The sequence below is a fragment of the Oncorhynchus kisutch genome, unplaced genomic scaffold, assembly GCF_002021735.2.
Source record: "Oncorhynchus kisutch isolate 150728-3 unplaced genomic scaffold, Okis_V2 scaffold3899, whole genome shotgun sequence".
Classification (NCBI taxonomy): Eukaryota; Metazoa; Chordata; class Actinopteri; order Salmoniformes; family Salmonidae; genus Oncorhynchus; species Oncorhynchus kisutch.
Genome location: NW_022265844.1, coordinates 138,578 through 151,298, shown reverse-complemented (window position 1 = coordinate 151,298; position 12,721 = coordinate 138,578). Strand labels below are relative to the sequence as shown.

Sequence of the window (12,721 nt, the reverse complement as noted above, 5' to 3'; positions counted from 1 at the left end):
ACACAGAGACCTACTGTAAGAGAGTTGATAACACACAGAGACCTACTGTAGGAGAGTTGATGACACACAGAGACCTACTGTGAGAGTTGATAACACACAGAGACCTACTGTAAGAGAGTTGATGACACACAGAGACCTACTGTAGGAGAGTTGATGACACACAGAGACCTACTGTAAGAGAGTTGATGACACACAGAGACTTACTGTAGGAGAGTTGATAACACACAGAGACCTAGGGCTGGATTCATCTCATATCACAGAAGTTCAGCGTTATAGCGCGATTTAAATGAGGAAACGGTGAATGCGGTCTCCGCTAACCCGCTAACGTTGCCTTTACATTTCTATTGCGCTGTAGCGCAGATCTTCAGCACAACGGATTGAATCAAGTCACTACTATCAGACGGTTGAATGACAACTCAACGTCTGAGGGGCCTACTGTCTGCAGAACGGGAGTCTGAAAGCAGTACGAGTGTTGTCCTGAGACTGAAAGAAATACGAGTGTTGTCCTGAGACTGAAAGGGAGTCCCAGCTGCAGCTGATGCTATTCTCAAGCTGAATAAAGTGCAATATGAAATTAGCTCAAGCCTCTTGTCTGTGTTTAACTAATTTAGACTTTAAGGTAATTTACTCTTGAGCCAACATCCGTAGTGTTTCTGATCTCTGTGAACGTCAGGGTGCTTGTCGACAACACTTTCATTGAACCCAGAGGTTCACTCTTATTACAATAAAGTACAGCACACAGCATCTGTACTGCTCTTTCATTCTCCAACTCTTTCCTTCACATTAGTGGTTTTCTGGGACATCTGTACTGCTCTTTCATTCTCTAACTCTTTCCTTCACATTAGTGGTTTTCTGGGACATCTGGTGGTCTTCCCTGGTGGTTACGTAGGGGGTCTTCCCTGGTGGTTACGTAGGGGGTCTTCCCTGGTGGTTACGTAGGGGGTCTTCCCTGGTGGTTACGTAGGGGGTCTTCCCTGGTGGTTACGTAGGGGGTCTTCCCTGGTGGTTACGTAGGGGGTCTTCCCTGGTGGTTACGTAGGGGGTCTTCACTATTTGACATTTTTTCTAACGTGTTTGCTTCGTGATTGGCCGGTTTGTCCTCAACAACACAATTATCCTCTACAGTGGAAACCGTTCAACAGTCTTCGAGATATGGTTTTATTTCACCTTTATGTAACTAGGCAAGTCAGTTAAGAACAATTTCTTTATTTACACTGACGGTCTACCCCAGCCAAACCCGGATGACTCTGGGCCAATTGTGCGACTCCCAATCACGGATTCGAACCGGGGACTGTAGCGACGCCTCTTGCATTGAGATGCAGTACCTTAGATAGCTGCACACAATTGAGTGCTTCTGAACACAGTCCATGTCCACAGTTAACATTCTGCAGAAATCTATTTCCACTCTGACGACTCAAGGTCTTTGAGAATCTCCGCAGGCTGAAGGCAGTTATACTGCAGTCACAAGGTAATGCAGAGCCAGTGACCCGGTAAACCTACACTGTTAATGGCCTGAGCCGTGGCAGTAACAGGGCAGTGTGTGTGCAGAGTCCTGGGAACATAAAGATAAGCACTGGTCAGTGGAAATAAGGCCTGCCCAAGCAGTTGGTCAGCGAAAACACAAACACTATTTAGTGCTTTAACCTGTGGTGGGAAAAGTACCCAATTGTCATATTTGTCACGTCTATGTTTTGTGTTTCTATTTCTGTGTTTGGCCTAGTATGGTTCTCAATCAGAGGCAGGTGTCGTTAGTTGTCTCTGATTGAGAATCATACTTAGGTAGCCTGGGTTTCACTGTTGTTTTGTGGGTGTTTGTTTCCGTGTCTGTGTTTGTCACCACACGGTACTGTTTTGGTTTGTTCAGGTTTATTGTTTTGAATTCTTAGTGTTCAGTTAATGTTTTTTAAAATAAACGATATGGACCCTTACAACGCTGCTCATTGGTCCTCCGATCCTTCTCGCTACTCCTCCTCAGAAGAGGAGGAAAACCTTTACAGAAACACCCACCAACCAAGGACCAAGTGGCGTGGTAACAGGCAGCAGCAGGAGAGCTGGACTTGGGAGGAGATTCTGGACGGCAAAGGACCCTGGACTCAGCCAGGGGAATATCGCCGTCCCAAAGTGGAGCTGGAGGCAGCGAAAGCAGAGAGGCGCCATTATGAGGAGCTGGCACGGCAGAGCAGCTGGAAGCCCGAGAGACAGCCCCAAAAATGTCTTGGGCGGGGGCACACAGGGAGTGTGGTGAAGCCAGGTAGGAGACCTGCGCCAACTTCCTGTGCTTACCGGAGAGAGAGAGGGACCGGGCAGGCACCGTGTTATGCGGTGGAGCACACAGTCTCCCCAGTGCGGGTGCATAGCCCGGTGCGGTACATTCCAGCTCCTCGTATCGGCCGGGCTAGAGTGGGCATCGAGCCAGGTGCCATGAAGCCTTATGCATGGTGTCCCCGGTTCGCCAGCACAGCCCAGTGTGGGCTATTCCACCTCCCCGCACTGGCATGGCGATCGGGAGCATTCAACCAGGTAAGGTTGGGCAGGCTCGGTGCTCAAGTGCTCCAGAGGGCCTGCATGTGCCACCTCCACGCACCAGCCCTCCGGTGGCAGCCCCCCCCCCCCACCAGCCCTCCGGTGGCAGCCCCCCCCCACCAGCCCTCCGGTGGCAGCCCCCCCCCCCACCAGCCCTCCGGTGGCAGCCCCCCCCCCACCAGCCCTCCGGTGGCAGCCCCCCCCCCACCAGCCCTCCGGTGGCAGCCCCCCCCCACCAGCCCTCCGGTGGCAGCCCCCCCCCCACCAGCCCTCCGGTGGCAGCCCCCCCCCACCAGCCCTCCGGTGGCAGCCCCCCCCACCAGCCCTCCGGTGGCAGCCCCCCCCACCAGCCCTCCGGTGGCAGCCCCCCCCCACCAGCCCTCCGGTGGCAGCCCCCCCCCACCAGCCCTCTGGTGGCAGCCCCCCCCCACCAGCCCTCCGGTGACAGCCCCCCCCCCCACCAGCCCTCCGGTGGCAGCCCCCCCCCCACCAGCCCTCCGGTGGCAGCCCCCCCCACCAGCCCTCCGGTGGCAGCCCCCCCCACCAGGCTGTCTCTCTGTCCTTTGCCTACAGCTCATCAGAAGAGGAGGAGGGAAACCTTTACAATATTTGAGTAAAAGTAAAGATCCTTAATAGGAAATGACTGAAGTAAATGTCATCCAGTAAAATACTACTTGAGTAAAAGTCTACAAGTATTTGGTTTTAAATATACTTAAGTATCAAAAGTAAAAGTATAAATCATTTCAAATTCCTTATTTAAAGCAAACCAGACGACACCATTTTTAATGTTATTTATTTGTATTTACAGATAGCCAGGGTCACACTCCAACACTCAGACATCATTTACAAATGAAGCATTTGTGTTTATTGAGTCCGCCAGATCAGAGGCAGTAGGGAGGACCAGGGATGTTCTCTTGATAAGGGCGTGAATTGGATAATGTTCCTGTCCTGCTAAGCATTCTAAAACTAGTACTTTTGGGTGTCAGTGGAGTAAACAGTACGTTAACTTGAACTGTGACACACAACAAACACACTCCTGCTCCTTTTAATGGCACATAGTTTATCTACAAGATGAGGATATTATCACTCCTTAATTAAACCATAAACATTTACCCAGGGGGCTATGCATAATTTTTACCTTGCGACAATGAACACCTATCCTTGAAAGAGTATTTTTTTCTGTGATATTGTGCGACAGATGCTGCTGCTTGGCTGCTTGGCTCTGCTGACTGCAGTATGTGGACAGCTTTCACTGCTGCTGATATCTCCCCTACTCCCTCCTTACAGCAGAGCATCAGCTTTTTCTGGAGGTCAGAGGTCCTCACCGTCTTAAAAGCATGACTTTGGTTAAGGATGATGGCAGGCTTCTCTTCAGAAACAGGGGGGGCACTGTGATCTTTGAACCTCTGGAGGAAGTGGATGTTGTCCTCTGTGTGAGAGAACTTCTCCAGCTCAGCATCTCTCCTCCTCAGCTCAGCCACCTCCTGCTCCAGTCGCTCCAGGAGGCCTTCTGCCTGACTCACTTCAGCCTTCTCCTGGTCTCTGATCAGCTCCTTCACCTCAGAGCACCTTGTCTCCATGGTGCGGATCAGCTCAGCAAAGATCCTTTCGCTGTCGTCCACGGCTGCCTGTGCAGAGAGCTTCAGAGAGTCCACAGCCTGTCTCAGCTCCTGCATCTCCTTCTCTCTCTCCTGGATTCTCTGCTGGGATTTCTGTTGCTTCTCCCCCACCTGCTTCTGTTTCTCAGTCCTCTCTGCTGCAGCTGAGACTGTATCATGGCCTTTATGTTCATCCATGGTACACAGATAACAGATACACTGCTGATCGGTACGACAGTAAACCTCCAGCAGTTTGTCATGTTGAGAGCAGATCTTATCCTGTAGTTGTGTGGAGGCTTTGACCAGCATGTGCTTCTTTAAGGCAGGGAAATTATAGTGAGGCTGGAGGTGAGTCTCACAGTAAGAGACCAGACACACCAGACAGGACATGAGGGCTTTGTGTTTTCTCCCAGTGCAGAAATCACACTCCACATCTCCAGGTCCAGCATAACAGAGAGCAGGAGGAGCAGCAGGAGGAGCAGCATAAGGAGCAGCAGGAGGAGCAGCAGGAGGAGGAGTATGAGGAGCAGCATGAGGAGCAGTATGTTTCAGTTTCTCCACCACTTTAGCCAGCAACGTGTTTCTGTTCAGAACAGGCCTTTGGACGAAGGTCTGTCGGCACTCTGGGCAGCTGTAAACACCTTTCAGATCGTCCTGATCCCAGCAGCCCTCAATACAGCACATACAGTAGTTGTGTCCACAGGAAGTAGTCACCGGATCCTTCAGTATATCCAAGCAGATTGAACAGCTAAATGAATCCCGATCTTCAAAAAATGCCTCTGCCATTTTGACACTCACTAACAAATGTCGCAGAGGAGTATCAGAGATAACTTTCGATTTCCTTGTTTGTGCAGAGGAAGAGGAGTGGCCTCCACAAGAGTAATACGAAACGTCCTGGTTCTGTGTGTGTGCTGTGTGCAAATCCTTGCCTGCAGAGGACACATTGAGAAATCCTGCATCCCTGTTTCTCAGTCCTTTCTGCTCTGGCTGAGACTGGATCATCATGGTCTTTATGTTCATCTATCAGACAGATATAACAGATCCTCTGCTGATCGATGTGATATTAAACCTCCAGCATTGTTGTGATGAGGGAAGATATTCTCCAGTAGACATGGTTGCTTTGAGCTAATCACAAATCCAAGCAGAGGTCCCATTCCTCTCCAGAGAGACTGAATCAAAGCAGAGGTCCCATTACTCTCCAGAGCGACTGAATCAAAGCAGAGGTCCCATTCCTCTCCAGAGAGACTGAATCAAAGCAGAGGTCCCATTCCTCTCCAGAGAGACAGAATCAAAGCAGAGGTCCCATTCCTCTCCAGAGAGACTGAATCAAAGCAGAGGTCCCATTCCTCTCCAGAGAGACAGAATCAAAGCAGAGGTCCCATTCCTCTCCAGAGAGACTGAATCAAAGCAGAGGTCCCATTCCTCTCCAGAGAGACAGAATCAAAGCAGAGGTCCCATTCCTCTCCAGAGAGACAGAATCAAAGCAGAGGTCCCATTCCTCTCCAGAGAGACTGAATCAAAGCAGAGGTCCCATTCCTCTCCAGAGAGACAGAATCAAAGCAGAGGTCCCATTCCTCTCCAGAGAGACAGAATCAAAGCAGAGGTCCCATTCCTCTCCAGAAAGACAGAACCAAAGCAGAGGTCCCATTCCTCTCCAGAGAGACTGAATCAAAGCAGAGGTCCCATTCCTCTCCAGAGAGACTGAACATGTGTTCTCCTAATCGCTGATAGATTCCAGACAGACACTACTGACCTGTTGTGTACTACATACAATCATTTTTAAAGAGAGAAAATCCCATTCCCATATCCCACTTAGACATCCCACACAAAAACCTGCCTGCTCTCTCACACACACACACACACACACACACACACACACACACACACACACACACACACACACACACACACACACACACACACACACACACCTAACAATGTCACCCACTCCTGAATGCTTATTTTCACTCCTGATGTGTGTAGAAGACTAGTTCTTTGTGATTGGCTTGAGATAGAGGGACATCCCGGATCGTACCCTATCCCCTATATAGTGCACTACGTTTCAGCAGAACCCTATAGGCCCTGGTCAAAAGTAGTGCACTACATAGGGAATAGGGTACCATTTGGGACACACGCAGAGATTGTGACTGCAGAGGGGAAAACAACACAGCTGTGCAAAATCATTACAGTAACAATAAATGAATATGACACATTTAATAACTCTGCAACAGCACCTTCTCTCTGGTCTGCAGGTCTGATAGGAGAGTTTTAACAATAACACAAACCACTAAACCAACAGGGATGTGATATAGGAATCAGCAGCACATTAGTGTAGCTTGACTTCTGTATTTTACACATCACTGCACACTATAGTGATTGGATAAAGGTGTGTGATATTCTAGGCCTGGTATAGTAATAATGTTCTTATCCAGTAGCATCTTAGAGTCACCGTGGAGAAAATCAAGACATGCATGGACACAGAGAGGAACCGTTATTTTGGTCTCAGCACTCGGATCAAAGTGAAGAAGAAGCTCTGATCTGGACTAATTCAAAAGCATCTCTCCTGCTCCATCAGAATAAATCACTAACAACCCTCCTCTCTCACACCCTGACACACATTCATTACAGAGAACCCTCTTCAAAACAGTTCCACAAAGCCTGACACATCACAAGACACTGACACACACAACTCTGACATCACAAGACACTGGCATCCACTCTGACATCACAAGACACTGACACACACAACTCTGACATCACAAGACACTGACACACACAACTCTGATATCACAAGACACTGGCATCCACCCTGACATCACAAGACACTGACACACACAACTCTGATATCACAAGACACTGACACACACAACTCTGACATCACAAGACACTGACACACACAACTCTGATATCACAAGACACTGGCATCCACTCTGACATCACAAGACACTGACACACACAACTCTGATATCACAAGACACTGGCATCCACTCTGACATCACAAGACACTGACAACTCTGATATCACAAGACACTGGCATCCACTCTGACATCACAAGACACTGACAACTCTGATATCACAAGACACTGGCATCCACCCTGACACCACAAGACACTGGCATCCACCCTGACATCACAAGACACTGACACATCACACCTGACATCCACTCTGACTGGACGGAGGCTTTAGTAGTATCTTTATTGACTCTCTGGAGCAGCTTATCTTTATTGACTCTCTGGAGCAGCTTCTCTTTATTGACTCTCTGGAGCAGCTTATCTTTATTGACTCTGGAGCAGGTTCTCTTTATTGACTCTGGAGCAGCTTCTCTTTATTGACTCTCTGGAGCAGCTTATCTTTATTGACTCTCTGGAGCAGCTTATTTTTATTGACTCTAGAGCAGCTTATCTTTATTGACTCTGGAACAGCTTATCTTTATTGACTCTCTGGAGCAGCTTATCTTTATTGACTCTCTGGAGCAGCTTATCTTTACTGACTCTGGAGCAGCTTATCTTTATTGACTCTGGAGCAGCTTACCTTTATTGACTCTGGAGCAGCTTATCTTTATTGACTCTCTGGAGCAGCTTATCTTTATTGACTCTCTGGAGCAGCTTATCTTTATTGACTCTCTGGAGCAGCTTATCTTTATTGACTCTCTGGAGCAGCTTATCTTTATTGACTCTCTGGAGCAGCTTATCTTTATTGACTCTCTGGAGCAGCTTATCTTTATGACTCTCTGGAGCAGCTCTGACAGGCCGGAGGGAAGAAAGGAAAATATGTAGATGTCAGAACTCATCCAGGGGGAAGATGTCCTGGTTTTCTTCTCACAGAGAAGTTGAAAGAACTTGTTAACTTCGGAAACCCGGAACTACAACAATTGAGAATAATTGTGTCAGACGTTACTTGAGTCTCTCCACAAGAGATTATGAATTTATTAATGCTGAGAGGGAGACTCTAGTATCATGTGACTATGAAATAACACCGACCATTTCAACCACAAGAGGACAGAGTTGAGTCAAACGCTATTCACAATACAATGGCAACATTTGAGTAAACAATACAAATGAGAATATAAAACGTGTCATGTTTTAAACTTTATTGTTTAAAGTCGGTAGAAAAACTGTTCAAATCAGAAAACATTCTCAGCTTTTGCCTTAAAGCATCAGAAATCCAACAGACAGAAGAGATACTCTAGCTCTGGTCCAGGGTGTTACTGCTCAGCCTTCCTTCACTGACGCCCAGGACCAGAGCTAGAGAGAGGGATGGAGAAACAGAGACACCATGCAGACAGTATACAGAGACAGACATGGGCCGAGTCCAAAATGGCACCCTATTCCCTATATAGTAGAGCTGGGTGACGTGGGCCAAAATACATATGGTGATAAATTGCCGGAATTGATGAGATACTGATAAATATAACAATCTGTTTATATCATTAATCTGCACCACAGTTTCAATTATTCTCCTTGAAACTACTAGTTAGATGGTTGTAGCAGTCAATTGTCCCATTAACAAACCATATTGGCAAACTTACTTCATTTCAAACTTCACATTTCTCTAGTATAAGTTACTGCCTACGATAAGTGATCAGTAATACCGGTATCGATAATGATCGGTTTAATCAGCTAAGTGATCGGTAATGCCGGTATCGATACTGATCGGTATTGCCAGTGTCGATAGTGATTGTTTATTTGCTAAGTGATCGGTAATGCCGGTATTGATGATGATCGGTATTGCCCGTGTCGGTCATGATCGTTTATGCGCTAAGTGATCGGTAATGGCGGTATCGATAATGATCGGTATTGCCAGTGCCGATAATGATCGTTTATGCGCTAAGTGATCGGTAATGCCGGTGTCGATAATGATCGGTTTAACGTCCCTGCTGTACTATACAATGCACTACTATTGACCAGAGGCCTATGAAGGGAACAGAGTGCCATTAGGGACGACCAGAGGCCTATGAAGGGAACAAGGTGCCATTAGGGACGACCAGAGGCCTATGAAGGGAACAGAGTGCCATTAGGGACGACCAGAGGCCTATGAAGGGAACAAGGTGCCATTAGGGATGACCAGAGGCCTATGAAGGGAACAAGGTGCCATTAGGGATGACCAGAGGCCTATGAAGGGAACAGAGTGCCATTAGGGACGACCAGAGGCCTATGAAGGGAACAGAGTGCCATTAGGGACGACCAGAGAGTAAAGCCCTTACACACGTTCCCCAATAAGAGGAACACAGTGCCTTTAGGGACGACCAGAGGCCTATGAAGGGAACAAGGTGCCATTAGGGACGACCAGAGGCCTATGAAGGGAACAGAGTGCCATTAGGGACGACCAGAGAGTAAAGCCCTTACACACGTTCCCCAATAAGAGGAACACAGTGCCTTTAAGGACGACCAGAGGCCTATGAAGGGAACAAGGTGCCATTAGGGACGACCAGAGGCCTATGAAGGGAACAGAGTGCCATTAGGGACGACCAGAGAGTAAAGCCCTTACACACGTTCCCCAATAAGAGGAACACAGTGCCTTTAAGGACGACCAGAGGCCTATGAAGGGAACAAGGTGCCATTAGGGACGACCAGAGGCCTATGAAGGGAACAGAGTGCCATTAGGGACGACCAGAGAGTAAAGCCCTTACACACGTTCCCCAATAAGAGGAACACAGTGCCTTTAGGGACGACCAGAGGCCTATGAAGGGAACAGAGTGCCATTAGGGACGACCAGAGAGTAAAGCCCTTACACACGTTCCCCAATAAGAGGAACACAGTGCCTTTGACAAGTCCATAGAACAGCTGACAGACAAGATGTTAAGAGTATTATAAACCCAACGCAACAACACAACATGGTGATCCTGTGTATTTACAAATTGCAGGGCTGAACACGTTTGCATATTTTTGCTACACAATAAACCCTAACAGCCATTTGGCTCGGCTTGTGTTGCGTACTTACATAGAGTATAAACATGAGGCTGTGGACAGTGGGCTGTAGAAGACAAGACAGACACCTTTAACTACCGATGAGGTATCCTCTGAAGTCTGTTGCAAGGAGAGAGTGTCTGTGAGGATGTCTATGGGCCAGACAGAGGAGTGTCTGTTAGGACGTCTATGGGCCAGACAGAGGAGTGTCTGTTAGGACGTCTATGGGCCAGACAGAGGAGTGTCTGTTAGGACGTCTATGGGCCAGACAGAGGTGTGTGTGTGTGGTGTGTCTATGGGCCAGACAGAGGAGTGTCTGTTAGGACGTCTATGGGCCAGACAGAGGAGTGTCTGTTAGGACGTCTATGGGCCAGACAGAGGAGTGTCTGTTAGGACGTCTATGGGCCAGACAGAGGAGTGTCTGTGAGGACGTCTATGGGCCAGACAGAGGAGTGTCTGTTAGGACGTCTATGGGCCAGACAGAGGAGTGTCTGTTAGGACGTCTATGGGCCAGACAGAGGAGTGTCTGTTAGGACGTCTATGCGGCAGACAGAGGTGTGTGTGTGTGTGTGTGTATCTATGGGACAGACAGAGGTGTGTGTGTGTCTATAGATCAGACATGTGTGTGTGTGTGTGTGTGGTGTGTCTATACAGCAGACAGAGGTGTGTGTGTGTGGTGTGTCTATACGGCAGACAGAGGTGTGTGTGTGTGTGGTGTGTCTATACAGCAGACAGAGGTGTGTGTGTGTGTGTATCTATGGGACAGACAGAGGTGTGTGTGTGTCTATAGATCAGACATGGGTGTGTGTGTGTGTGTGGTGTGTGTGTGTATAGATCAGACAGGGGTGTGTGTGTGTGTGTGGTGTGTCTATAAAGCAGACAGAGGTGTGTGTGGTGTGTCTATAGATCAGACAGGGGTGTGTGTGTGTGTGTGGTGTGTGTGTGTATAGATCAGACAGGGGTGTGTGTGTGTGTGTGGTGTGTCTATAAAGCAGACAGAGGTGTGTGTGGTGTGTCTATAGATCAGACAGGGGGGTGTGTGTGTGTGGTGTGTGTGGTGTGTCTATAGATCAGACAGGGGGGTGTGTGTGTGTGTGTATAGATCAGACAGGGGTGTGTGTGTGTGTGGTGTGTCTATACAGCAGACAGAGGTGTGTGTGTGGAGTGTCTATACGGCAGACAGAGGTGTGTGTGTGTCTATACAGCAGACAGAGGTGTGTGTGTGTCTATACAGCAGACAGAGGTGTGTGTGTGGAGTGTCTATACGGCAGACAGAGGTGTGTGGTGTGTCTATACAGCAGACAGAGGTGTGTGTGTGTGGTGCGTCTATACAGCAGACAGAGGTGTGTGTGTGTCTATACAGCAGACAGAGGTGTGTGTGTTCTCCCTGAGGTGAGTATCAGTCAGATTCAGAGAGCAGTGGAGAGACCTCTGTATACAACACAACACACAAAATACTGTACACTAAATACACACCCATACTGTACACTAAATACACACCCATACTGTGAAAACATGATCAAATACCATCAAATACTCCCGTGTAGTTCTGGACTGATTCCTCACTGTTCTCATGATGCCCCCCCCCCCCCCCTTCTGAATCCTGAAGGTTGAAGTTTACTACTTGAAGGACTACTTTACACTGAGGTATTTTGTCCCTATAAATACTGTTGCATTCAGAATTATCGTGACGTCTAGATACTCAAGAAGAGAATGACATTCAACATGACCCGTCTGTCTTTACACAGGCAACAGTGTGTGTGTTCAACACTCAATCAAAACTACAGACAGCAATCACATAGCTGTCAATCATACTCAATCACGGGACTACAAACCCCAGGTTGCTCGAAAAGTAGGAAGTCTGCATCCAAATCTATTGCTTCAAATGTGAAAGGTCATGGCAATGCCTTGTGGGAAAGAATGAACAGTTATAACACGGTGTTCTGGTGGAGTTGCCCCTAGATGCTGATCTTAAGTCAGTTTCACATTTTCCACACTAACGGTTAAGGTTAGGATTGGGGGAGGAGAAGCAGCTCCTAGATCAGTACTTAGTGGGAAACTTCACCCCCTTACACACAGCCAGAACTCCCCATCAGACAGACAACACAGAGGTTTCAATACGACAGGACGTTGTCATGGATACTCAATAGATCCATGATGGGGGGGGGGGGGGCACGACGCATACCACTATAGGCAAAACTGAACCCCCCAAAACACACCTTGGTCGTACTCATTACTGCATACCGTAGCAAAACGTTTTGCAACGGAAAACAAACGTTTCTCATTGGACCAATGGAGGTTGGTCCCTTCCTGTTTGCTTCTGTTCAGCTTCGAGTGAATACGACCCTTGAACTTGAGATCTGCGATCATTATAGTCTAATAAGCACAATAAAAATGTTAAAAAGAGTATTGAAGTGAAGCATATTGACCAAGAAGAGTAAAGGAGGATAACTAATGTAGCTTTATCTTCATTTTCTGGTTGAGTTACTATGAAGTCTGCTTCTACACCTGCATTGCTTGCTGTTTGGGGTTTTAGGCTGGGTTTCTGTACAGCACTTTGAGATATCAGCTGATGTACGAAGGGCTATATAAATACATTTGATTTGATTTGAAGTCTGGGCAGAAATAAAGGACTTGAAGTCTTAAAGATGTATACGGATGGATATTGCAACAACAAAGGAGAATAAACCCATA

The 12,721-nt window shown here is 47.8% G+C and overlaps 1 protein-coding gene across 1 annotated transcript; it reads right to left on the bottom strand.

Moving 5' to 3' along the window:
- Positions 1–3,305: 3,305 nt before the first annotated feature.
- On the bottom strand, positions 3,306–4,997 carry LOC109877352 (E3 ubiquitin-protein ligase TRIM47). The gene has a single exon (XM_020469631.2). The coding sequence runs from the start codon at positions 4,905–4,907 to the stop codon at positions 3,645–3,647; it is 1,263 nt and encodes a 420-aa protein (XP_020325220.1). The 5' UTR covers positions 4,908–4,997; the 3' UTR covers positions 3,306–3,644.
- Positions 4,998–12,721: the final 7,724 nt, after the last annotated feature.

Excerpts from the sequence above, each read along its gene's own strand:
- LOC109877352 (XM_020469631.2), bottom strand. The coding sequence starts at position 4,907 with ATGGCAGAGGCATTTTTTGAAGATCGGGATTCATTTAGCTGTTCAATC.